Source organism: Pogoniulus pusillus, chromosome 33 (assembly GCF_015220805.1).
Source record: "Pogoniulus pusillus isolate bPogPus1 chromosome 33, bPogPus1.pri, whole genome shotgun sequence".
Lineage (NCBI taxonomy): Eukaryota > Metazoa > Chordata > Aves > Piciformes > Lybiidae > Pogoniulus > Pogoniulus pusillus.
In genome coordinates, this window is record NC_087296.1 from 13,708,193 (window position 1) to 13,733,922 (window position 25,730).

At 51.2% G+C, this 25,730-nt stretch overlaps 1 protein-coding gene across 1 annotated transcript in view; it reads left to right on the plus strand.

Annotated features, from left to right (window-relative positions):
* The window catches only part of LAMA2 (laminin subunit alpha 2), a 554,587-nt gene that overhangs the window by 385,512 nt on the left and 143,345 nt on the right, over positions 1–25,730 (plus strand). Inside the window, exons 33-35 of the mRNA XM_064170111.1 lie at positions 10,497–10,639; positions 11,153–11,251; positions 21,837–21,948. Of these exons, the coding sequence (XP_064026181.1) occupies positions 10,497–10,639; positions 11,153–11,251; positions 21,837–21,948 (354 nt within the window). The remainder of the gene's footprint in view (positions 1–10,496; positions 10,640–11,152; positions 11,252–21,836; positions 21,949–25,730) is intronic.

Genomic DNA, 25,730 nt, shown 5'->3' on the forward strand with positions numbered 1-25,730 from the left:
AGTCCAACCTAGCACCCAGCCCTATCCAAGCAACCAGACCATGGCACTAAGTGCCTCATCCAGGCTTTTCTTGAAGACCCCCAGGGACGGTGCCTCCACCACCTCCCTGGGCAGCCCATTCCAATGCCAATCACTCTCTCTGTGAAGAACTTCTTCCTAACATCCAGCCTAGACCTACCCTGGCACAACTTGAGACTGTGTCCCCTTGTTCTATTGCTGGTTGCCTGGGAGAAGAGGCCACCCCCCACCTGGCTACAATGCCCCTTCAGGTAGTTGTAGAGAGTAATAAGATCACCCCTGAGCCTCCTCTTCTCCACCCCTCAGTATTTCATAGAATCATAGAATCAGCCACATTGGAAGAGAGCTCCAAGCTCAGCCAGTCCAACCTAGCATCCAGCCCTGGCCAATCAACCAGACCGTGGCACTAAGTGCCTGATCCAGGCTTTCTTTGAACACCCCCAGGGATGGTAACCATTGCTCAGACCTGCTCTCAGTTTCCTCTTTTCCAGAGTACACAGCCCCAGCAGCAAGAAGCAGCTGGAAGGTTGCTTGCTACTTTGCCATTCCAGTCAACTTCCTTCACAAGCCATGAGGTGGTAGAAAACCCTCAATCCATTTTAATGTGCTCCCTGAAAGCTGACAGCAAAGCTTGAAGGCTTTCTCTTTGTGGCTTTTTGAAGTCTCTGGGTTTGCTAAAGGTTGTCACTGCTGTTGTGACAATATTTACTCTCAGTGAATTTTTCAGTGCTATCCTAACTGTTTACCCAGCAACTGCCATGCTCTGTGCACACAAAGGGGTTTTTTTTTCCCAAGGTTTCCTTGGTCATGTTGGCTCAGTCAACCACCCACTGGAATTTTAAAGGCATAAGGAGTGACAGTTGAATGTACCCAGGAACAAAAAAACCCTCCTGTGTTCAAATCAGAAACCTAACAGCCTAAGCCAGCAAATCACATTCTGAGCACTGCTGTCTCTACCCTGCCTTCATTCTGGCTTCTCCCTAATTACTGGGTGGAACTTTTTTTCCCATGCAATTGGGTAGTGTTTGTTTGGAGCCCAAAATCTCATTTCCCATGGTGCTGTATGCTTGTGTCTTAGCAAAACAGTTCAGGTAGCAAAACCCTTCCAGAACACAGTAAATCTGGACTGAAAGAAAGTGTTTTCCTCTCCTCCATCTCCCCCAGCTAAGCAGGAGCTAACTTTGTTGTGAGCTTTTCTGTTTTCTCTTGAGGCCATCATTGTTAAGCAGAATCTGAGAACTGTAGAATTATTTCAGATGGAAAAGACCTCTGCCATGGTTGAGTCCAACCATCAGCCCAAGCCCACCATGGCCATTAAACCACGTCCCCAAGTGCCATGGCCACAGGTTTCTTCAGCATCTCCAGGGATGGGCACTCCACCACCTCCCTGGGCAGCTACTATAAACCCTGATGTGCTTAAGCTGCCCAGTGCTGGCCTGTTGCAGCTGACATTTGGGAAGAGAAAACTGATTTTGACTGCTTGAAAGAATCATAGAAGAGTCTAGGTTGGAAGGGACCTCAAGGATCATCCAGTTCCAACCCCTTGCCATAGGCAGAGACATCTCCTACTAGAACAGCTCACTCAAGGCCTCATCCAACCTGGTCCTCGACACCTCCAGGGAGGTTGTGGAGCACAGAAGCACAGAATGTGATCAAAGAGCTCATTTCCCTATTCATATTCTACTCATACATACCCAAAAGGTGTAAAGAAGCCAAAGCATGACTCCTTCCCTCCTCATCCTGCCCAAAGAGCCTGGCAAGCAGCAGTGGAAACACAGAGCTCTGAGGGGCTTTGGCTCAAGCCTGTGGCAGTGACTCATTTTCTGAGATGAGTTATTCTTTTGTGCCTTTCTGTTGTACCTTGTGACACTCCACTGCACTTCAGCTGGGGGCTGTGTAGTACATGGAGTGAAGAGCTTTGGATTGCAGTGCTCTGGGAACAATAACTGTGCTTGCTGCTCTGCTCTGCTTAGGGGAGAGAAAAACAATCCTGGTGAGAACTTCAAGGCTCTCTTGTTGAACATGGGGCAAGTCAGAGCTCACCTCCTGAATGTTTCCAGTCATACCTGTGCTGGGGACTTAAAACAGAATCTGTCTGCAATGTTTTGGGGCTGTAAACCCTTTCTTCAGATGTATGCTCCTGTCACAAAGGCTCCTTGAGGGCAAGTGCAAATGCAAAAGCAGTCCATGTGGTTATGCTGTGTGAGGGTAGCAGGAACAAGCATGTGCCAGGCTGGGGACTGGAGGGCAGCTCTGGGGAAAAGGACCTGGGAGGCAGCAGAGTGGCCATGAGCCAGCAATGTGCTCTCATGGCTGAGAAGGCCAATGTCATTCTGGAGTGGATTAGAAGAGGTGTGGTGAGTAGGTCAAGAGAGGTTCTCCTCCACCACTACTTTGCCTTGCTGAGGCCACATCTTGAATATTGTGTCCGGTTCTGAGCCACTCAGGTCAAGAAGGACCTCAGAGAACTGCTTGAAAGAGCCCAGCCCCGAGCCCCCAAGCTGCTGCAGGCAGGGGAAGCTCTCCTGTGAGGCCAGGCTGAGGGAGCTGGGGCTGGCAGCTGGCAGCAGAGCAGCCTGAGGGCTGCCCTCAGTGCTGTGCTAAGGATGTGCAGGGCAGTGCTGGGAGGACACAGCCAGGCTCTGCCCAGGGTTGGCCAAGGGCAGCACAAGGGGCACTGGGGGCAAGCTGGAGCAGAGGAGGTGCCATGGGAGCAGGAAACTTTGTCAGTGTGAGAGTGCTGGAGCCTGGAGCAGGCTGCCCAGAGAGGCTGTGGAGCCTTTTTCTCTGGGGATGTTCAAAACCCAGCAGGATATAGAATCACAGAATGAGTTAGGTTGGAAGGGACCTCAAAGCTCAGCCAGTTCCAACCCCCTGCCATGGGTAGGGACACCTCCCACTCAAACAGGTCACTCAAGGCCTCATCCAACCTGGCCTTGAACACCTGCAGGGAGGGAGCATCCACAGCCTCCCTGGGCAACCTAGCTGATCCTGCAGGGGGGGTTGGACTCAGTGATCTTCAGAGGTCCTTTCCAACCCCTAATGTCCTGTGATTCTGTGATTGTGTGTTTGTTCATGCCATAGAGACATACAACAGGGATTTAACTCAGTCTTCTAGGGAAAAAAAAACAACCTACCCTTCAGCCATGCTGGAGTCAACAAACTTCCATCTGTAGGACACTAAATATTTAATACTGGTCAAAGGAGAAAATTCTGCAATCAGCTTTCCTTAACAGCAGGTCTGAAATTCTATCATCAGCTTTCCCTAACAGCAGGTCTTGGGCACTTCAGTGTTGTACTCTGAGTGGTGCTTGCAATGAGATAGAATTGCTGTCTACAACTACCTGACAGGAGGCTGTAGCCAGCTGGGGTTGGGCTCTGCTGCCAGGCACCCAGCAACAGAACAAGGGGACACAGCCTCAAGCTGTGCCAGGTCAGGTTCAGCCTGGATGTTAGGAAGAAGTTCCTCACAGCAAGAGAGATTGGCATTGGAATGGGCTGCCCAGGGAGGTGGTGGAGTGGCTGTGCCTGGAGGTGTTGAAGCCAAGCCTGGCTGGGGCACTTAGTGCCATGGTCTGGTTGGTTGGGCAGGGCTGGGTGCTAGGTTGGGCTGGCTGAGCTTGGAGCTCTCTTCCAACCTGCTTGATTCTGTGATTCTAGGAGATTTGGAAGAAAATGAGAAGGTGGTAGGTGGTAGGTTGGACTCGGTGACCTTAGAGGTCTTTTCTAACCTGGTTAACTGTGGTTTTTCCCAGCTGCAGCCAGGACATCAAGTGGGCTCCTAGCCATTGGTCCTGGCAGAGTAAAGCTTTTCCCTCTACAATAAGGAGTAGCTCCTTGGTTTCAGCCTCCCCCAGTTCAGCTCTAAGCAGGTCTTGGAGAACCTGTGAAAAGCATCTTCTAGCTCCTGCACAGTCCTAGGTTCAGCAGGATCTGGGGGCTTCTCATCCCATAGTGAGCTGGAAGCAAAGATACTGTCTGCAACACCAGGTCTAGCAAGCCTTGAGCAGAGCCTTCTGCTGTCTTCTGAGTTTAACACAAACTGTGAGCCTTTACTTCACAAACTTAAGAATTAAAGTTGTCTCCATGCTGGGCACCTGCCCCTGTGCCAACTGACAGAGGATCTCAACTAGAGCAGGGCAGGTTTAGACTGGGCATTAGGAAAAAGTTCTTCACTGTGAGGGTGGTGAGGCACTGGAACAGGTTGCCCAGAGGAGTTGTGGACACTTCATCCCTGAAAGAGTTTAAGGCCAGGTTGGATGAGGCTCTGAGCTGCCTAGTCCAGTGGGAGGTGTCCCTGCCCATGGCAGGGTTTGGAACTAGAAGATCTTTACATTCCTTCTAAGCAAAGTCATGTTATGAGTTCAGGAAGGAGTGGGCACCTCTGCTTGGCCTGGAAGCTGATGAGCTTTGAGGTGTTCTCCCTTTTATAGCTGCATGAACTCCTGCTCAGTTCAGACCCACACTCCAATGTCCTTCACCCAACTCAAGCACTATAAAAACCTTAGTCTGGTATGTGTCAGAGCCAGCAACTGAGGCTTCCTAAGTGACAAAACTCAGAGGTAAACACAAGCTGGCATTTTAGACACCCATTCAGATCTGAATGCTCCTAGATTTTGGACACATTCTTCATGCAGACTCCCTGCTACCAGCAGCAGTGGCAAGGAAGCTCTCAGCTCCATTCTGAGCTTCAGTTTGAGGGGGTCACAGCAGGGCTTGTTTATTACTTGGTGTGTGAAACCAGTACCAAAATGGGGGAAATGGGGTAAGAGAGAATAGATGAAGGAGCCTAACAACAGCTTAAGGCTTCATGGTGAGGCATCAGGAAATGAATGCTGAGAGTCACTACCATAGGATGCATCATCTCAGAGACTGCTGCATGGTCACCTTGAGAGCAGAAGCTCTCTACTTATGGGTACTAAATTACAGTATCACCAAGGTTGGAAGAGACCTCACAGATCATCAAGTCCAACCCTTTAGCACAGAGCTCAAGGCCAGACCATGGCACCAAGTGCCACGTCCAGTCCTGCCTTGAACAGCTCCAGGGACGGCGACTCCACCACCTCCCCGGGCAGCCCATTCCAGTGTCCAATGACTCTCTCAGGGAAGAACTTTCTCCTCACCTCCAGCCTAAATCTCCCCTGGCACAGCCTGAGGCTGTGTCCTCTTGTTCTGGTGCTGGCCACCTGAGAGAAGAGAGCAACCTCCTCCTGGCCACAACCTCCCCTCAGGTAGTTGCAGACAGCAATGAGGTCTGCCCTGAGCCTCCTCTTCTCCAGGCTAACCAATCCCAGCTCCCTCAGCCTCTCCTCGTAGGGCTGTGCTCAAGGCCTCTCCCCAGCCTCGTCGCCCTTCTCTGGTCACGCTCAAGCATCTCAATGTCCCTCCTAAACTGGGGGGCCCAGAACTGAACACAGCACTCAAGGTGTGGTCTGAGCAGTGCAGAGGACAGGGGCAGAATGACCTCCCTGCTCCTGCTGGCCACACCATTCCTGATGCAGGCCAGGATGCCACTGGCTCTCTTGGCCACCTGGGCACACTGCTGGCTCATGTTCAGGCAGGTGTCAATCAGCACCCCCTGATCCCTCTCTGTTTGGCTGCTCTCAGCCACTCCGACCCCAGCCTGTATCTCTGCATGGGGTTGCTGTGGCCAAAGTGCAGCACCCTGCACTTGGAGCTATTGAAGCCATCCCCTTGGACTCTGCCCATCTGTCCAGGCGGTCAAGGTCCCGCAGCAGAGCCCTTCTGCCCTCCAACTCAGTCACATCTGCCCCCAGCTTAGTGTCATCTGCACACTTGCTGATGACTGACTCCATGCCCTCATCCAGATCATCTATGAAGATGTTAAAGAGGATGGGGCCCAGCACAGATCCCTGAGGGACACCACTAGTGACTGGCCGCCAGTGTCCAGGAGACACTGGAATGGGTTGTCCCAGAGAAGTTGTGGACACCTCCTTCATGTGTTTAAGACCAGGTTAGATGAGGCCTGGAGCAGGCTGGTCTAGTGAGAGGTGTCCCTGCCAATGGCAGAGGGTTGGATGATCTGTAAGATCCCTTCCAATTCAATCCATTCTGTGACTCTGTATCACAGCCTAAATCTTGATACCCTTGAATGTACGGAAGCAAAGCTGTGTTAGAGAACAACTCAAGAGGAGGAAGGCTTTGTGATTCAGATGTGTGATTGCTTAGTTTTGCATTGTCTTTGTGAGATGGACTAAGTGCTCAGGTGTCCATACAATTCTGTTGTCTTCCCTTCCCTGAGCAATTACTCTTGTTAAAATACTGTTCCTTTGGCATGCTTTGGAGATGCTTCTCACAAGAGGTCAGCCAAGACCCGTACAGGACTTAGTGTGCCCAGGGGAGTGTGGTGGAAATGGCAAAGGCAGCAGCTTGCATTAGTTGCTGCTGTTGGGCTGTTGAGATGTCGACTGCATGGTTTGCCTCTTACATGCTTGCACTGCTGCCATGATCTCAATTTAGAGCTGCATTTGTCAGTATCAGACACAGATTTATCCTGGCAGTTTTGTAGATAGACCCAGAAGTATTTGTTCTTGCACAATATGTTCGTGCTCTTGAAATGCTTCCTACAGGGCATTTCAGCCTGCACACTGCAGTAGCAGAGTCACAGAGCCACAGAATGTCAGGGGCTGGAAGGGACCTCCAAAGCTCATCCAAGCCAACCCCTGCCAGAGCAGGATCTCCTGTACCAGATCACACAAGAACACATCCAGGCAGCTCTTGAATATCTGCACAGAGGGAGACTCCACAACCCCCCTGGGCAGCCTGTTCCTTCTTTGTTCCCTGTGAGCTGGCAGTGACCAGTGCTGGCTGCTGGGCAGTTTGTCACTGACTGACACCCCCAGGTCCTTCTCCTCAAGGCTGTTCTCAGCCATTCCTTGCCTAGCCTATAATTACATACTCCTAAAACTGCATCTTTATCCCTTTCTTGCATTAGTGAGTTCATTGCCTCACAGCTTGCTCCTGAGATTTCATTTAGATCTGCCACGTCTGTGTAGCATCTTTAAGGAGGGAGAGAGAAAGGCATTCTCAAACCTCTCTTCTAAAGAGTGAAGGATTTCCCTGTCTGCAGCATAAATGGCAGCAGGCCTGAAAGTTCTGAGAACTTCTTGTAAATAGAAAGCAAGTTGTGCATGAAAGAAAGCTGCTAGAAAGCAAGGTGTGCATGAAAGAAAGCTGCTAGAAAGCAAGGTGTGCATGAAAGAAAGCTGCTAGAAAGCAAGTTGTGTATGAAAGAAAGCTGCTAGAAAACAAGGTGTGCATGAAAGAAAGCTGCTAGAAAGCAAGGTGTGCATGAAAGAAGGTTATTAGAAAGCAAGGTGTGCATGAAAGAAAGCTGCTAGAAAGCAAGGTGTGCATGAAAGAAAGCTGCTAGAAAGCAAGGTGTGCATGAAAGAAAGCTGCTAGAAAGCAAGGTGTGCATGAAAGAAAGCTGCTGGAAAGCAAGGTGTGCATGAAAGAAGGTTGTTAGAAAGCAAGGTGTGCATGAAAGAAAGCTGCTAGAAAGCAAGGTGTGCATGAAAGAAAGCTGCTAGAAAGCAAGGTGTGCATGAAAGAAAGCTGCTAGAAAGCAAGGTGTGCATGAAAGAAAGCTGCTAGAAAGCAAGGTGTGCATGAAAGAAAGCTGCTAGAAAGCAAGGTGTGCATGAAAGAAGGTTGTTAGAAAGCAAGGTGTGCATGTTAGGGGGAAATGCAAACTCCTTTGGCTCCATGCAGCACACTCCAATAGCTTTTGTGCAAAGGAGTATTTGCAGGAAAGGAATCACAGAATCACAGAATCAGTCAGGGTTGGAAAGGACCACAAGGACCATCCACTTCCAACCCCCCTGCCATGGGTAGGGACACCTCACACTAGATTAGGATGTCCAGAGCCTCATCCAGCCTGGCCTTAAACACCTCCCTGGGCAACCTGTGCCAGAGTCTCACCACACTCATGCTGAGCAACCTCTTCCCAGCATCCAGGCTGAATCTCCCTATTTCCAGCTTTGTTCCATTCCACCCAATCCTATCACTCCCTGACAGCCTGAAAAGTCTCTCCCCAGCTTTCCTGTAGCTCCTTTCAGATACTACAAGGCCACAATAAGGTCACCTGGGAGCCTTCTCCTCTGCAGACTGCACAGCCCCAACTCCCTCAGTCTCTCCTCACAGCAGAGCAGCTCCAGCCCTCTGCTCATCCTCATGGCTCTTCTCTGGACACCTTCCAGCACCTCCATAGCCCTCTTGTCCCAGGGGCTCCAGAGCTGGATGCAGTATCATAGAATCTGAGAATCACAGAATCACCCAGGTTGGAAGAGAGCTCCAAGCTCAGCCAGCCCAACCTAGCACCCAGCCCTGCCCAACCAACCAGACCATGGCACTAAGTGCCCCAGCCAGGCTTGGCTTCAACACCTCCAGAGACTTCCTTGGTCTCTTGTCACCACAGAGCAGCTCCAGCCCTGTGGTCATCCTCGTGGCCCTTCTCTGTATGTGTTCCCACACATCCATAGCCCTCTTGTATAGGAAGCATACATGGACAACTTACAGGCTGGTTAGTGAAAGGAGGCAGGGAAAAGCAATTGTTATGGAATCATAAAATCATAGAACTGAAGGATCCAGATGAGGAAGAGCCAAATTAGAGTAGTGCTGAATCTACAATCATAGAATGGTTTGGGCTGGAAGAGACCTCCAAAGCTCATCCATTCCAAGCCCCTGCACTCAGTGGGCACATCTTCAACTAGATCAGGTTGCCCAAAGCCCTGTCAAGCCTCACCTTGAATTACCTCCAGGGATGGAGCCCCAGCCACTTCCCTGGGCAACCTGTCCAAGTGTTCCACTCCCCTTATGGTGCAGAACTTGTTCCTGACATCCAATCTAAGTCTGCTCTGCTCTAGTCTGAAACCATTGCTCTTGTCCTGTCCCTGCAGCCCTTGTTAAAAGAAAACCATCAGTGTTTTCACCTAGCTCCTTCTCCTGCCTGCACCACAAGTGTAGCATGCTTGGCCTTGCTGTTATGTGGCCATGAAGGATAGAAATGGTAAGATTCCTTTAGTTCTCATCTTACATCCAAACCCACAACCTTCCTGGGCTGCTTCAAGTGCAGACATTCCGAAGTACTTCTCCATTTTTCTCAAGTGAAGCTGCTTGGTCTGATCTAGGACCTTTCACTGACTGGGCCACAGTGGCAATGGGAAGTATCTCCTCTGTTTCTGAAGTAAGCCCTACCAGATTTGTCCTCCATCTTTGACAGTGAACTGACCCATAGCAATTCCCAAGCAACAAAGTCTTTCATGTGGCTGGAGAGCAGCCAGGCAGAAAGGGACCTGGAGTGTAGATAGTAGCTGAAGATGAGGCAGCAGTGTGCCCGGGTGGGCAGCAGAGCCAATGGCATCCTGGGCTGGCTCAGGAGCAGTGTGGGCAGCAGGACAAGGGAGGTTCTTCTGCCCCTGTGCTCAGCACTGCTCAGGACACCCCTGGAGTGCTGTGTCTAGTTGTGAGCTCCTCCATTGCAGAGAGATGTTGAGGTGCTGGAAGGTGTTTGGAGAAGGGCAGCAAGGCTGGGGAGGGGCCTGGAGCACAGCCCTGTGAGGAGAGGCTGAGGGAGCTGGGGGTGTGCAGCCTGCAGCAGAGGAGGCTCAGGGCAGAGCTCATTGCTGTCTGCAGCTCCCTGCAGGGAGGCTGTAGCCAGGTGGGGTTGGGCTCTGCTGCCAGGCAGCCAGGGACAGAACAAGGGAACACAGCCTCAAGCTGTGCCAGGGCAGGTTTAGAGTGGCTGTTAGGAGGAAGTTGTTGTCAGAGAGAGTGATTGGCATTGGAATGGGCTGCCCAGGGAGGTGGTGGAGTCACTACCTCTGGAGGTGCTTAAAGGAGGCTGGATGAGGTAGTTAGTGCCAGTGTTTAGTTGACTAGATAACATTGGCTGATATGATAGAATAGAATAGGATAGAATGGAATGGAATGGAATAGAATAGAATAGAATAGAATAGAATAGAATAGAATAGAATAGAATAGAATAGAATAGAATAGAATAGAATAGAATAGAATAGAATAGAATAGAATCAATCAGGTTGGAAGAGAGCTCCAAGCTCATCCAGCCCAACCTAGCACCCAGCCCTGGCCAATCAACCAGACCATGGCACTAAGTGCCCCAGCCAGGCTTGGCTTCAACACCTCCAGGCACAGCCATTCCACCACCTCCCTGGGCAGCCCATTCCAATGCCAATCATTCTCTCTGCCAACAACTTCCTCCTCACATCCACCCTCAACCTGCCCTGGCACAGCTTGAGACTGTGTCCCCTTGTTCTGTTGCTGGTTGCCTGACAGCAGAGAGCAACCCCACCTGGCTACAGCCTCTCTTCAGGTAGCTGTAGACAGCAATGAGGTTGAACTTGATGGTCATGAATGCCTTTTCCAATGTGATTGACTTTGTGATTCTATGACTTATTCAGTGGGAATAAAGAAGCTTTGCTGTTATCCCCTCACAGCTTGTGATGATGAATGCACAGGAGTCCTTCTCAATGACCTGGACCGGCTCAACCAGATGATCCTGAGTGTTAACCTTAGTGGTCCACTGCCTGCTCCATATCAAATGTTGCATGGTTTTGAGAACATGACCCAGGAATTAAAGGTATGCTCACAGAGGTGAACAACCAACTGCTTAGAAACTATTCAAGCACACAGTCCTGAGTAGCTTGAGGGTAGAAGACAAACTGAAGAGTGAATGCCCTCAAACTTCTTCTGGCTGATTAAAAGTTACTGCAGCCATTTAGTTTGACTTCCAGCAAATAAACCTTGCAGCAGTCATTCTCTTACCTATATGTAAGCAAATACACTGCAGGGACTGAAAAGGTGGTGCCATGTACAGATAAAATGGGGTTTGGGCTGGTGGTCCATAAAGCAATTATCTGGTTTCTATACTGCATATTCCCTCCTGGGCTGATAGGTTCTCCACTCAACTGTGTAAAGCTGTCAGGGTTCCTGAGAAAAGTACCTGGGATGGATGTGACAAGAGTCAGTGACAAAAGGCAGCTGCAAACTCTAATGAGAAGGACATTTTCTTTGACTCCTTCTCTGCACTATCTGGAAGCACCAAAATCCATTAAACACAGACTCTCACTCTCCCTCCTCTCTTCCCCAACAGCATTTGCTTTCACCTCAGCGAGCACCAGAGAGGCTTCTGCAGCTAGCACAAGGAAATTTGGATACCCTGGTGACAGAAATGGATGAACTGCTGACAAGAGTAGGTCTATGATCACGTTGGGGCCTGGGAGTTTGGTTAAGGCTGCATAATGAAGGAAACTGCCTGGCTCTGAATTAAACATGAAGGAATAGATGAATGATGAGAGGGTTCTCAGGCTCAGGGTTTGAAATGGCAGCAAGCCCTCCAGCAGCCTCTTTTTGTGGGCCAGTGCACTGAGATAGACTTCATAGGAAACTTGGTAACAGTGGAAGAGAACTTTGGAGTGCTGCTAGAGAGAATGGGCTCCTGTGGAAACGCTGGCACCAGAGGAAGCACAGCTCTTGGTGCAGCAAGTGTGGGCTTTGCCAACACTGCAGCTACATGTTGGCAGCGTAACCATGGGGTTACCACGGTTTGTCATGCCTGGAGTTTCCCTTTGACTGCCTGAGACGTTTGGAAACTGAGCTGCTTGGTGGTCTGCTTGGTTGGCTAGGGCTGGGTGCTAAGTTGGACTTTGCAATTCCCTGGCTCTGCTCTGTTGAATAAGAAGAATCATAGATTCAGCCAGGTTGGAAGAGAGCTCCAAGCTCAGCCAGGTTGGAAGAGAGCTCCAAGCTCAGCCAGCCCAACCTAGCACCCAGCCCTAGCCAATCAACCAGACCATAGCACTAAGTGCCCCAGCCAGGCTTGGCTTCAACACCTCCATTACTAGCCTTGTTCCATTCCCCTTAGTCCTATCACTACCTGATATCTTAAAAAGTCCCTCTGCAGGTGTCTCATCACATCAGTATCACACCAGAATCTTTGAAGGCATTGGTCTGAATACTGGAAGGCCTAGATCATGTGTTGGGTGATGGCTGTTCCATGGCCATGCAGCAGGAGCATGTACAGCCCCAGCTGTGAACACCACTGTCAGCAGGGGCAAGCCATTGGTGAGCAGCCTCATGAACAAGCTGTCACAGGAGGAGCACATGCTCCAGAAAGAAGTACTCACTGTGACATGAGGGCTGTTAATGAGCAGGCATTAAGTGAAACACTGCTGGAGAGCAGCCAGACAGAGAGGGATCTGGGGGTGCTGATTGATACCCACCTGAACATGAGCCAGCAGTGTGCCCAGGTGGCCAAGAGAGCCAGTGGCATCCTGGCCTGCATCAGGAATGGTGTGGCCAGCAGGAGCAGGGAGGTCATTCTGCCCCTGCGCTCTGCACTGCTCAGACCACACCTTGAGTGCTGTGTTCAGTTCTGGGGCCCCCAGTTTAGGAGGGACATTGAGATGCTTGAGCGTGTCCAGAGAAGGGCAACGAGGCTGGGGAGAGGCCTTGAGCACAGCCCTACGAGGAGAGGCTGAGGGAGCTGGGATTGGTTAGCCTGGAGAAGAGGAGGCTCAGGGCAGACCTTATTGCTGTCTGCAACTACCTGAGGGGTGGTTGTGGCCAGGAGGAGGTTGCTCTCTTCTCTCAGGTGGCCAGCACCAGAACAAGAGGACACAGCCTCAGGCTGTGCCAGGGGAGATTTAGGCTGGAGGTGAGGAGAAAGTTCTTCCCTGAGAGAGTCATTGGACACTGGAATGGGCTGCCCGGGGAGGTGGTGGAGTCGCCGTCCCTGGAGCTGTTCAAGGCAGGACTGGACGTGGCACTTGGTGCCATGGTCTGGCCTTGAGCTCTGTGCTAAAGGGTTGGACTTGATGAGCTGTGAGGTCTCTTCCAACCCTGATGATACTGGGATACTGTGACCACAGTGAGGAGGAAACAGTGGCAAGCATGTTAGCCAGAAGGGAAGCAGTAGGGCAGAGAGCTCAGAGCTAACACAAAGCCCTTCAAGTCTCCTGGAATGGCTAACCCTGCTCTGGCCAGAGGAGGAGGTCTGATTGGTTCCCTGGTTCTATGATTCTATGATTTCTCAGAATCACAGACTAATTTTGGTTGGAAAAGACCTTTGGATCATCCAATCCAACCATTCTCTGGTGCTAAACCATGCTCCTCAGCACTACATCTCTGCCTCTTTGAAACACTTCCAGGGATGGGGATTGAGGAGCCACCTTCCTGGGCAGCCTGTGCCAGTCTGAGAGAACCCTTTCAGTGATGAAATCTGTGATCTCTGTGATCTGTGTTGGATAGGATTGTCCTGCTCTGGCAGGTGGGGTGGACTCGATGATCTCCTTGGGTCCCTTCCAACCCCTGACATCCTGTGAGCCTCTGAAATTTCTTCTAACAGGCTATCCAGAGAGACTGCACAGTCTCCTTCTCTGGAGGCTTTCAAAGCCAGCCTGGACACAGAATCATAGAGTCACAGAATCATAGAATCACAGAGTAACAGAGTCACAGAATCACAGAGTCACAGCATGTCAGGGGCTGGAAGTGACCTCAAAAGATCATCTGGTCCAGTCCCCCTGCCAGAGCAGGATCAGCCAGAGCAGACCACACAGGAGCACATCTAGCCACTTCTTGAATCTCTCCAGAGAGGGAGACTCCACAGCCCCCCTGGGCAGCCTGTGCCAGGGCTCTGTCACCCTCATAGGGAAACAAATTCCCCTCCAGAATGTTCCTGTGTGACCTGCCCTAGGTGACCCTGCTTTGGCAAGAGGGTTGGACCCAATGATTGCTGGAGGTCCCTTCCAACCCCTAACGTTCTGTGACCCTGTGGTTCTGTAATCTCCAAGCTAAAGCTCCCCTGCTGCAACTTGAGGCCATTTCCCTCTCTTCTGAATTTTAGTGCTGTCTCTGCTAAGGCTCTCTGCATCCTGCATCAGCAAATCCATCTCCTCATGTTCCCTTCCAAACCTGAGTCTGGCTGTCTCAAGATGCTTCTCTGCCTGCTTCTCTTTTAAGATTGCCTGGTGCAGTACAGTCAGCCTGGCTTCACTCTGAGTTGCTGTGCCACATGTTATGGGAAAGGTTTGGCTGTTTTGCAGGTCCATCTTGGGTTATCTGTTGTGTTGGTTTGTTTCTCCAAGAGCTGTAGAGCAAATGGAAGCCAAATCTGACTCACTGGCCAGCAGGGCAAGGGAGGTTCTCTTTCCCCTCTACTCTGCCCTGGTGAGACCACATCTACACTATTGTGTCCAGTTCTGGGCACTCCAGTTCTAGAGGGAAAGAGATCTACAAGAGAGTCCAGTGGAGGCTATGAGGATGCTGCAGGGCCTGGCACAGCTGTGTGATGAGGAGAGGCTGAGAGCCCTGGGGCTGGGTAGCCTGGAGAGGAGAAGGCTGAGAGGGGATCTGAGCAATGGTTACAAATAGCTGAGGGCTGGGGGGCAAGAAGCAGGGGCCAGGCTCTGTGCAGTGCTGTCCTGGGGTAGGACAAGGAGCAATGGACACAAACTGGAACCCAGGGAGCTGCACCTCAGAGTGAGGAGAAACTTGTTTGGTGTGAGGGTGCAGGAGGCCTGGAGCAGGCTGCCCAGAGAGGCTGTGGAGTCTTCTGTGGAGACTTCCAAGCCCCACCTGGATGTGTTGCTGTGTGCCCTGCCCTGGGTGCTGCTCTGGCAGGGGAGTTGGACTGGCTGAGCTCTGGAGGTCCCTTCCAAGCCCTTCCATCCTGTGACTCTGCCTTGATCCAAAGACATTTCACAGCAAGGCAGTGGAAGTCCTGGCTGAACAAATGAGAAGTTCTCAGTAAGAGCCAAGGAATGGAGTAAGTGAAGTGGGAACAATATTTCAAGGGAGCATTCAAATATATGCACAAAGTGTTTGAGTTCAGTTAAATATGTGTTCTATATTTCATTTATGAGGGTAGGGAGAGCCTTCTGGAATTCAGTCCTTGTGCTATTTACTCTTTTTATTAGGAAAGTTTCATTTCAAAATAGACTTGGTTTGGATCAGGAAAAGACATTGTCTCGAAAATGAGAAAATAGCACAAATTGTGCCATCTAGTGGGGAAAAAAAAGGGGGAGCTGCCTCGGCCACGACACAAAGGCTGCTGTCTAGACCTGCTCCATCAGGTCCATCTCCTTCCTCTATTGAGGACTCCAGGCCTGGACACAGTACTCCAGGCAAGGTTTCATCAGACCAGAGCAAAATATCAACCTGAGAGACTTTCCCTAACCCACACTCAGCTTTTAGCATCCTGCCTTAAAACTGCTCAGGGCTTCTGCTGGACTGGCAGAAGTCACCTGCAGGAGCTGTGCTCTCCTGCACTGTAAGATCCAGAGGAGGAGCAGCCAGATTAGTCTACTGATGAATATACAATCACAGAGTCAAAGAATGGTTTGGGTTGGAAAGGACCTCCAAAGGTCCTCCAGTCCAATCCCCTGCACTCAGCAGGGACAGCCTCAGCTAGATCAGGTTGCCCAGAGCCCTGTCCAGCCTCACCTTGAATATCTCCAGGGAAGGGACCTCAGCCACCTCCCTGGGCAACCTGTTGCTGTGTTCCAGCACCCTCATAGCAGAGAACTTGCTCCTCACATCCAATCTAGATCTGCTCTGCTCTCATTTCAAACCATTGCCCTCATCCTGTTCCTGCAGGCCTTTGCAAATAGTCTCTCTGCAGCCTGCTTGTAGCCCCTTCAGGCACTGGCAGGCTGCTCTTAGGTCTCCCTGGAGCCTCCTCTTCTCCAGGCTGCACACCCCCAGCTCCCTCAGCCTGTCCTCACAGCAGAGCTGCTCCAACCCCCTGATCATTTTCATGACCTCTTCTAGACCTGCTCCATCAGATCCATCTCCTTCCTCTATTGAGGACTCCAGACCTGGACACAGTACTCCAGGCAAGGTTTCATCAGACCAGAGCAAAATATCAACCTGAGAGACTTTCCCTAACCCACACTCAGCTTTTAGCATCCTGCCTTAAAACTGCTCAGGGCTTCTGCTGGACTGGCAGAAGTCACCTGCAGGAGCTGTGCTCACCTGCACTGTAAGATCCAGAGGAGGAGCAGCCAGATTAGTCTACTGATGAATATACAATCACAGAGTCAAAGAATGGTTTGGGTTGGAAAGGACCTCCAAAGGTCCTCCAGTCCAATCCCCTGCACTCAGCAGGGGCAGCCTCAGCTAGATCAGGTTGCCCAGAGCTCTGTCCAGCCTCACCTTGAATATCTCCAGGGAAGGGACCTCAGCCACCTCCCTGGGCAACCTGTTGCTGTGTTCCAGCACCCTCATAGCAGAGAACTTGCTCCTCACATCCAATCTAGATCTGCTCTGCTCTCATTTCAAACCATTGCCCTCATCCTGTCCCTGCAGGCCTTTGCAAACAGTCTCTCTGCAGCCTGCTTGTAGCCCCTTCAGGTACTGGCAGGCTGCTCTTAGGTCTCCCTGGAGCCTCCTCTTCTCCAGGCTGCACACCCCCAGCTCCCTCAGCCTGTCCTCACAGCAGAGCTGCTCCAACCCCTTGAGCATTTTCATGACCTCTTCTAGACCTGCTCCATCAGGTCCATCTCCTTCCTCTATTGAGGACTCCAGACCTGGACACAGTACTCCAGGCAAGGTCTCATCAGACCAGAGCAAAATATCAACCTGAGAGACTTTCCCTAACCCACACTCAGCTTTTAGCATCCTGCCTTAAAACTGCTCAGGGCTTCTGCAGGCGAAGTTCTTTGAGCAGCTGCTGTGTTTGTGTGGCTGAGGTTCCATTTTGGAAGAAAAAGGCTGTCTGAAATGATGGGTAGTGGAATGTGCAGTGTGTCTGTGTGTGCCTCCACCCCCCAGCCCTGCATGCACAGCTGTCTCTACACAGACTCTGGCTGTCAGTTACAGGCAGCTTCTCTTTGGGCTTTCATTTCTCTGCCAGAGCTAACTGTGATGGGATGGAGCTGAGGTGGGAGTTTAGCTCGTGGCAGCTCTACAAGCAGGGAAAATGATGTTTCCTGGATTAAGAAGTCTCCATCTCAGGCTACATTAATTTTTTTCCTGGGTTGGGGCAGTTCCCATTATCAGTCCAGATTGGGGGATGATGAGGTTGAGAGCAGCCCTGCAGAGAAGGACTTGGGGGTGCTGGTGGGGGAGAAGCTGCACAGGAGCCAGCAGTGGGCACTGGCAGCACAGAAAGCCAAGGGCAGCCTGGGCTGCATCCAAAGCAGCGTGGGTAGAGATGGAGAGAGGGGATCCTGCCCTCTGCTCTGCTCTGGGGAGCAGTGCTGTGTCCTGCTCTGGGGCCCTTAACACAAGAGAGGCATGGACCTGATGGAGAGGGTCCAGAGGAGGCCACAAAGATGGTCGAAGGGCTGGAGAATCTCTGCTGTGGGGTACTGATAGATAGTAGCTGAAGATGAGCCAGCAGTGTGCCCAGGTGGCCAAGAGAGCTAATGGCATCCTGGCCTGCATCAGGAGCAGTGTGGCCAGTAGGACTGCCCCACTGTATTCAACACTGGTCAGACCACACCTTGAGTGCTGTGTCCAGTTCTGGGCCCCTCAATTCAAGAAAGATGTTGAGGTGCTGGAACATGTCCAGAGAAGGGCAACAAAGCTGGGGAGGGGCCTGGAACACAAACCCTATGAGGAGAGGCTGAGGGAGCTGGGCCTGTTTAGCCTGGAGAAGAGGAGGCTCAGAGGTGATCTTATTACTGTCTACAACTACCTGAAGGGGCATTGTAGCCAGGTGGGGGGTGGCCTCTTCTCCCAGGCACCCAGCAATAGAACAAGGGGACACAGCCTCAAGTTGTGCCAGGGGAGGTCTAGGCTGGATGTTAGGAAGAAGTTCTTCACAGAGAGAGTGATTGGCATTGGAATGGGCTGCCCAGGGAGGTGGTGGAGGCACCGTCCCTGGGGGTCTTCAAGAAAAGCCTGGATGAGGCACTTAGTGCCATGGTCTGGTTGATTGGCCAGGGCTGGGTGCTAGGTTGGACTGGATGAGCTTGGAGGTCTCTTCCAACCTGCTTGATTCTATGATTCTATGATTCTATGACAGGCTGAGAGTTGGGGCTGCTCAGACTAGAGGCAACTCTAGGGAGACCTTAGAGCAGCATTTCAGTACCTGAAGGGGTCCTACAAGAAAGTTCACAGAATCACAGAATGTCAGGGGCTGGAAGGGAGGGGAGTTGTGCAGGGGGGGGGGTGTCTGTAGGGGCCAGTGGTGGCAGAACAAGGGGAAATGGCTCGAAACCAGAGAGGGGAGATCCAGATTGGACATCATACACAAGTTCTGGAGGCTCCATCGCTGGATGCATTCCAGATCAGGCTTGCTGGGGCTCTGAGCAACCTGGTGTAGTTGGGGATGTCCCTGCTGACTGCAGGGGGGTTGGACAAGATGACCTTGAAAGGGTCTTTCCCACCTGATGCACTCTGAGCTTCTGAGTTGCTTTCAGAGTGACCACTCTGGGCTAGACCACAGAGTGGTTGTGCAGAGCAAAACTGCCAGTGGTAACATCAGGGATTTCATTTCACAAGCCCAGCTGGCCTGATGTGACTTGAGGGCTTCCATCTAGGAGCTAATTAGGCAAGAAATGATAGTGTGGAAGTGACACTATTTGTCTCTGAGTGCTGAGAGAAAGCATGGGGAATCTTCTGTAGCTGAGGAAACAGTTTGTACAGCTCGAGTCAGGGGAACCTCAGCTCATTTTCAGCTGTTGATGCTCTACCTCTTTCCCAGAGACTGGAAAGATGATAGTGCCCTGCTCTCAGCCATCCCTTGGGAATGCAACCCACAGAGGAGAAAATGGGGGGGGGGGGGGGGGGTAGGGAGTGGACCTTCTTTACTGTGCAGCTGCTTTGTCATAAAAGTGGGTCCCTTTTGTAAATGGGGACCTGGAGAGCAAAGCAGAATATCACAGTATCCCAGTATCATCAGGGTTGGAAGAGACCTCACAGATCATCCAGTCCAACCCTTTAGCACAGAGCTCAAGGCCAGACCATGGCACCAAGTGCCACGTCCAGTCCTGCCTTGAACAGCTCCAGGGACGGCGACTCCACCACCTCCCCGGGCAGCCCATTCCAGTGTCCAATGACTCTCTCAGGGAAGAACTTTCTCCTCACCTCCAGCCTAAATCTCCCCTGGCACAGCCTGAGGCTGTGTCCTCTTGTTCTGGTGCTGGCCACCTGAGAGAAGAGAGCAACCTCCTCCTGGCCACAACCTCCCCTCAGGTAGTTGCAGACAGCAATGAGGTCTGCCCTGAGCCTCCTCTTCTCCAGGCTAACCAATCCCAGCTCCCTCAGCCTCTCCTCGTAGGGCTGTGCTCAAGGCCTCTCCCCAGCCTCGTTGCCCTTCTCTGGACACGCTCAAGCATCTCAATGTCCCTCCTAAACTGGGGGGCCCAGAACTGAACACAGCACTCAAGGTGTGGTCTGAGCAGTGCAGAGGACAGGGGCAGAATGACCTCCCTGCTCCTGCTGGCCACACCATTCCTGATGCAGGCCAGGTGCTTCCATTCCTCAGGATGCAGCTCAGGTCTGCAGCAGGTATCTGTCTTCACCCTGCTACTGCTGCACTGATTCAGTAAAACCATAAAGCATTTAGTTACACACAGCTAACGTTTTACTGAGCATCCCAACCTGTTACAGACAAACAACTTGAAACATAGAACCATAGAATGGTTGGAAGGGACCTTGAAGATTTCTCATTTCCAAACCCCCTGGCCAAGGGCCTCATCCAGCCTGGCCTTGAACACCTCCAGGCTGGGGCATCCACAGCCTCCCTGGGCAGCCTGTGCCAGTGTCTCACCACCCTCATTCTGAACAATCTCTTTCTCATCTCCACTCTCACTCTCCCCTCTCCCAGCTCAAAGCCATTGTCCCTTGTCCTGTCACTCCCAGCCCTTGTCAAAAGTCCCTCTCCAGCTCTCCTGGAGTCCATTTAGGTAACTGAAAGGCTGCTCTGAGGTCTCCTTGGAGCCTTCTCTTCTCCAGGCTGAACAGCCCCAACTCTCTCAGCCTGTCCCCATAGCAGAGATTCTCCAGCTCTCTGATCATCATCATGGCCTCCTCTGGACCCTCTCCAGCAGCTCCAGGTCCTTGTGCTGGGTTCCCAGAGCTGGAGGCAGTGCTGCAGGTGAGCTCTGAGCAGAGCAGAGCAGAGCAGAGGGGCAGTATCCCCTCCCTGTGCTGCTGCTCTCCCTGCTCTGGCTGCAGCCAGCACACAGCTGCCTCTGGGCTGCCAGGGACCAGTGCTGGCTGCTGGGCAGTTTGGCACCAACCAACATCTCCAAGGCCTTCTCCTTAAGGCTGCTCTTGAGCCACTGCTTGCCCAGCCTAGGAGTGCATTAGGGATGAAAAAAAAACCAACTTTCCTCTCTCTCTCTCTCTCTCTCTCTCCCCCTCTCTCTTCCTTCCTTCCTTCTTTTCTTCCTTTCTTTTCTTTTCTTTTCTTTTCTTTTCTTTTCTTTTCTTTTCTTTTCTTTTCTTTTATTTTCTTTTATTTGCTTTTCTTTTCTTTTATATTCTTTTATTTTCTTTCTTCCATCCTTTCTTCCTTTCTTTCTCTTTCTTTCTTTCTTTCTTTCTTTCTTTCTTTCTTTCTTTCTTTCTTTCTTTCTTTCTTTCTTTCTTTCTCTCTTCCTTTCTCTTCCTTTCTTTCTTCCTTTCTCTCTTTCTTTCTTTCTTTCTTTCTTTCTTTCTTTCTCTCTTTCTCTCTCTCTTTCTTTCTTTCTTTCTTTCTTTCTTTCTTTCTTTCTTTCTTTCTTTCTTTCTTTCTTTCTTTCTCTCTCTTCCTTCCTTCCTTCCTTCCTTCTTTTCTTTCTTCCTTTCTTCCTTTCTTTCTTCCTTTCTTCCTTTCTCTTTCTTTCTTTCTTTCTTTCTTTCTTTCTTTCTTTCTTTCTTTCTTTCTTTCTCTCTCTTCTTTCTTTCTTTCTTTCTTTCTTTCTTTCTTTCTTTCTTTCTTTCTTTCTTTCTTTCTTTCTTTCTTTCTCTCTCTTCTTTCTTTCTTTCTTTCTTTCTTTCTTTCTTTCTTTCTCTCTCTTCTTTCTTTCTTTCTTTCTTTCTTTCTTTCTTTCTCTCTCTTCTTTCTTTCTTTCTTTCTTTCTTTCTTTCTTTCTTTCTTTCTTTCTTTCTTTCTCTCTTTCTCTCTTTCTCTCTCTCTCTCTCTCTCTCTTTCTTTCTTTCTTTCTTTCTTTCTTTCTCTCTTTCTTTCTTTCTTTCTTTCTTTCTTTCTTTCTTTCTTTATTTCTTTCTTTCTTTCTTTCTTTCTTTCTTTCTTTCTTTCTTTCTTTCTTTCTTTCTTTCTTTCTTTCTTTCTTTCTTTCTTTCTCTTCCTTCCTTCCTTCCTTCCTTCCTCCCTTCCTCTCTCTTTCTTTCTCTCTCTCTTCCTTCCTTCCTTGCTTTAATTAATGTATTGATTTAAACCCCCTGTTGTTTGTGGGCCTGAGCTGTGTGTGTGAGGATGGCTCCAGGGAGGAAGCCGGGGGGAGGTGCTGCCTGCCGCACTGCCGATCGAAAGGTGCAGCGCTGTGAAGCTGCTGAAATGAATCCCCTGAGGAGTCTATGCAGAGCTCCCAACCAACCTTTCCTTAAGCAAACCCGGGGAGTGATTTCCTGCTGCCTCCCTTGCTGTGCTGCTTGCACACAGGCAGGGTTGCCAAGCCCCTGAAGCGAGGCCATGCAAAGGGAAAGGCAGCAGAGTTTCATTGCAGGCTTGGAAAGAGCATTCCCTGTGCATCTGCTCAATAACTCATCGATTGCATTTTGCCCGAGCAGGGCTTTGTGCGAGGATGCAAGCAGCAGGAATGCTGCAGGGTGCAGCCTCCTTCTGTTGGTTAATTCTGCTTTTCCTGAATTTGCATCACCAGGCCACCAAGGTGACAGCAGATGGAGAGCAAACCAGGCAGGATGCTGAGAGGACTAATGACAGAGCCAAGTCCCTCGGACAGTTCGTCAAAGGCATTCTGCAGGCTGCTGAAGGTACTGGGGAAAGAGAAACCTGCCAACTGATTCTCCAGGAGACTGAAGGATGGTGGGGAAGAGAGTCTGGGAACCAGTGAGGTGGGCAGCAGCGACAGGGTCACCCTCCTGTACTCAGCACTGCTGAGCCCACACCTCCAGTGTTGCGTTCAGCTCTGGGCCCCGCACTCCAGGAAGGACACCGAGGGGCTGCAGCCTGCTCAGAGCAGGGCAGCCAGGCTGGAGCATGGCCTGGAGCAGCTGGGCTGTGAGGAGGGGATGAGGGAGCTGGGGGTGTGCAGGCTGGAGAGAAAGAGGCTGAAGGCAGAGCTCATTGCTCTCCACAGCTCCCTACAGGGAGGTTGTCCAGGAAAAGCCTGGATGAGGCACTTGGTGCCATGGTCTGGTTGACTGGCCAGGGCTGGGGGATAGGTTGGACTGGATGAGCTTGGAGGTCTCTTCCAACCTGCTTGATTCTGTGATTCTATATGGAGCAAGGAGGGGGCAGCCTCTGCTCCTGGGTGTCAAGGGACAGAAGCAGAGGAAATGGCTCAGGGCTTCAGGCTGGATGCTAGGAAACATTTCTGCACTGGAAGGGTTCTCAAAGATTGGCACAGGCTGCCCAGGGCAGTGCTGCAGTCAGCATCCCCGGGGGTGCTGCAGCAGCACGCAGAGGTGGTGCTCAGGGGCATGGCTTAGCGCTGAGCCTGCAGTGCTGGGTGAGGGCTGGACTGGGACTGGGTGAGCTTGGGCATCTCTTCCAACCAGATGCATTCTGTGCCTCTGTGAGGAGTCTGTTCACTCAGAAATGACACTTTCAGTGCCAAACTCAGGTATTTGCAGATGCAGATGATGTAACCAGTGAAGTGTATTGGTGATGCTGAGCTAAGAGCAAGCAGAATGCTGAGTGTTTGCCTTCAGGATCTCTGCAGCTCTCTGAAGCAAAGCTGCTGTGATGAAGGAAGGAAGAGGTCTCAGCTTCTGTTTGTTTTCAAAGCAGCTAAACCCATGTATTGGTGAAAAAGCTTTTTGTCATGTTAGCACTTGGTGCATGAGCACATCATCTTAATTCCCCCAAATGACTTCAAAGACACATTGCTGCTTGCTGCTAATGAATAGCTGCTGCCTGGAATCTGCAAGAGACTCTTAACCCTACCTAAGCAGTGGCAGGGAGCCAGCTCTCTTTCTTCCACAAGCTGATTCACTGCACTTACAGTGCAGTTAAGAGCTAAAGTCTTGTAGGAGCCAAAAAATAGCTTATCCATGAGGCTATCAAATCAGATAATGGCTGAAAACTATGAAAATTATTGCCAATCACAGCCTGGGTTTGGGTTTTTTTAACTTGAAAAATACTGATCTGTTCTTTTTCTCCTTAAAGCTCCCACTGCAGTGCTGATTTCAGTAGTTATGCTCCTGAAGGCCCATTTTGTTCAAAAGCAAAGCTTCCACTTTAGTCCAAGTGCTATAAAGTGCATTTTCTATTGCCCTCTCTCTAACACACCCCTGCACATGCCCTGAGCTGAGCAGCAGCTGTGATGATATGAAAGTGGGAGCAGTGCCTGACACCCTCTCAGGCTGTGCTGCCAGCCAGTGTGACCTGGCCAGGCTGGAGAGCTGGGCAGGGAGAAATCCAATGGAATCCAACAAGGGCAAGGGGAGAGTCCTGCCCCTGGGAAGAACCTTGTGGAGCAGTACAGGTTGGGGACTGAGCTGTTAGAGAGCAGCTCTGGGGAAAAGGACCTGGGAGTCATAGAATTGTCAGGGCTGAAAGGGACCTCATTCAGTTCCAACCCCTCTGCCACGGACGGGGACACCTCACACTAGATCAGATTGGCCAGAGCCACATCCAGCCTGGCCTCAAAACAGGAGGGAAAGACTGAATTGTCTTCTTTTCCCCTCCTGAAATCTGTTCTTCAAATAGGTGAAGTTTTTGCAGTTCTTTGAATCTGCTCCAGTTAGCTTAACATTATGCTTGCTCTGTAGGTCCAGGGATGAGGCTTCCACCACCTTCCTGGGCAGCCTGTTCCAGCCTCTCACCACCCTCATGGTGAAAAACTTCTTCCTAACAGCCAGTCTGCATCTACCCACTTCTGGCTTTATCACAGCTCCATAGAATCAACTAAGTCAGAAGAGACCTCCAAGATCATCCAGTCCAAACTATCACCCAGCTTTGCTCCATTCCCCCCAGTCCTATCACTACCTGACACCCTAAAAAGTCCCTCCCCAGCTTTCTTGTACCCCCCCTACCCCTTCAGATACTGGAAGGCCACAGTGAGGTCTCCTCAGAGCCTTCTCCTGAAGGCCACAATGAGGTCTCCTCAGAGCTTTCTCCTCTCCAGACTGAACAGTCCCAACCCTCTCAGCCTGTCTCCCTAGGGGAGGTGCTCCAGCCCTGAGTCCTGGTGGACAACAGGATGCCCCTGAGCCAGCAATATGCCCTGGTGGCAAAGAAGTCCAATGGAATCCTGAGGTAGATTAGAAAGGGACTGGTGAGGCAGTTGCAGAACTCTTCGTATCTACAAATCTCATATCTAGCTAAAAATATTCATGCTTATTTCAGCAGCCTGAGTTCTTTCACCAGCCTGCTTCTTCAGGTCCAGCAGGGGTTTTTCCTCTCTTTACTGCTTGCCCTCCTTCCCCCACCTCCAGCTATGCTGATAGAGAAGAGTCTTATCCCACACTGGCAATGTTTTTCTTGACTAAAGCACCCTGAAACATTTTCTCCCAAATCTCCTAGAATCACAGAATCAGCCAGGCTGGCAGAGAGCTCCAACCTCAGCCAGCCCAACCTAGCACCCAGCCCTGCCCAACCAACCAGACCATGGCACTAAGTGCCCCAGCCAGGCTTGGCTTCAACACCTCCAGGCACAGCCACTCCACCACCTCCCTGGGCAGCCCATTCCAATGCCAATCACTCTCTCTGACAACAACTTCCTCCTACATCCAGCCTGAACCTGCCCTGGCACAGCTTGAGGCTGTGTCCCCTTCTTCTGTCCCTGGCTGCCTGGCAGCAGAGCCCAACCCCACCTGGCTACAGCCTCCCTGCAGGCAGCTGCAGACAGCAATGAGCTCTGCCCTGAGCCTCCTCTGCTGCAGGCTGCACACCCCCAGCTCCCTCAGCCTCTCCTCACAGGGCTGTGCTCCAGGCCCCTCCCCAGCCTTGCCGCCCTTCTCCGGACACCTTCCAGCACCTCAACATCTCTCTGGAATTGAGGAGCCCAGAACTGGACACAGCACTCAAGGTGTGGCCTGAGCAGTGCTGAGCACAGGGGCAGAAGAACCTCCCTTGTCCTGCTGCCCACACTGCTCCTGAGCCAGCCCAGGATGCCATTGGCTCTGCTGCCCACCTGGGCACTGCTGCCTCCTCTGCAGCTCCTCTCTGCCCAGCACCCCCAGCTCCCTCTCTGCCTGGCTGCTCTCAGCCACTCTGGCCCCAGCCTGTAGTGCTGCTTGGGCTTGTTGTGGCCAAAGTGCAGAACCCTGCCCTTGGCCTTGTTCAATCTCATCCCATTGGCCTCTGCCCACCCATGCAGCCTGGCCAAGTCCCTCTGCAGGGCTCTGCTCCCCTGCAACAGCTCCACAGCTGCTCCTAGCTTGCATACCTTCATATGATTTCTCTTCCTCTGTTCAAAAACCAGTCTGACCTTTCCTGTGCCCAGGTAACAAGCACTGCAGTGAGGCTGTTTCAGAGCCTTGCTGTTCAGCAGCAGCAGCAAACCCTACCTGTGTCAGCTCTCCTAAACCTTCAGGGAGAGCATTTCTGGTTTTCACAGCTGGGTGCCATTGGAGCTTCACTCTGCAGC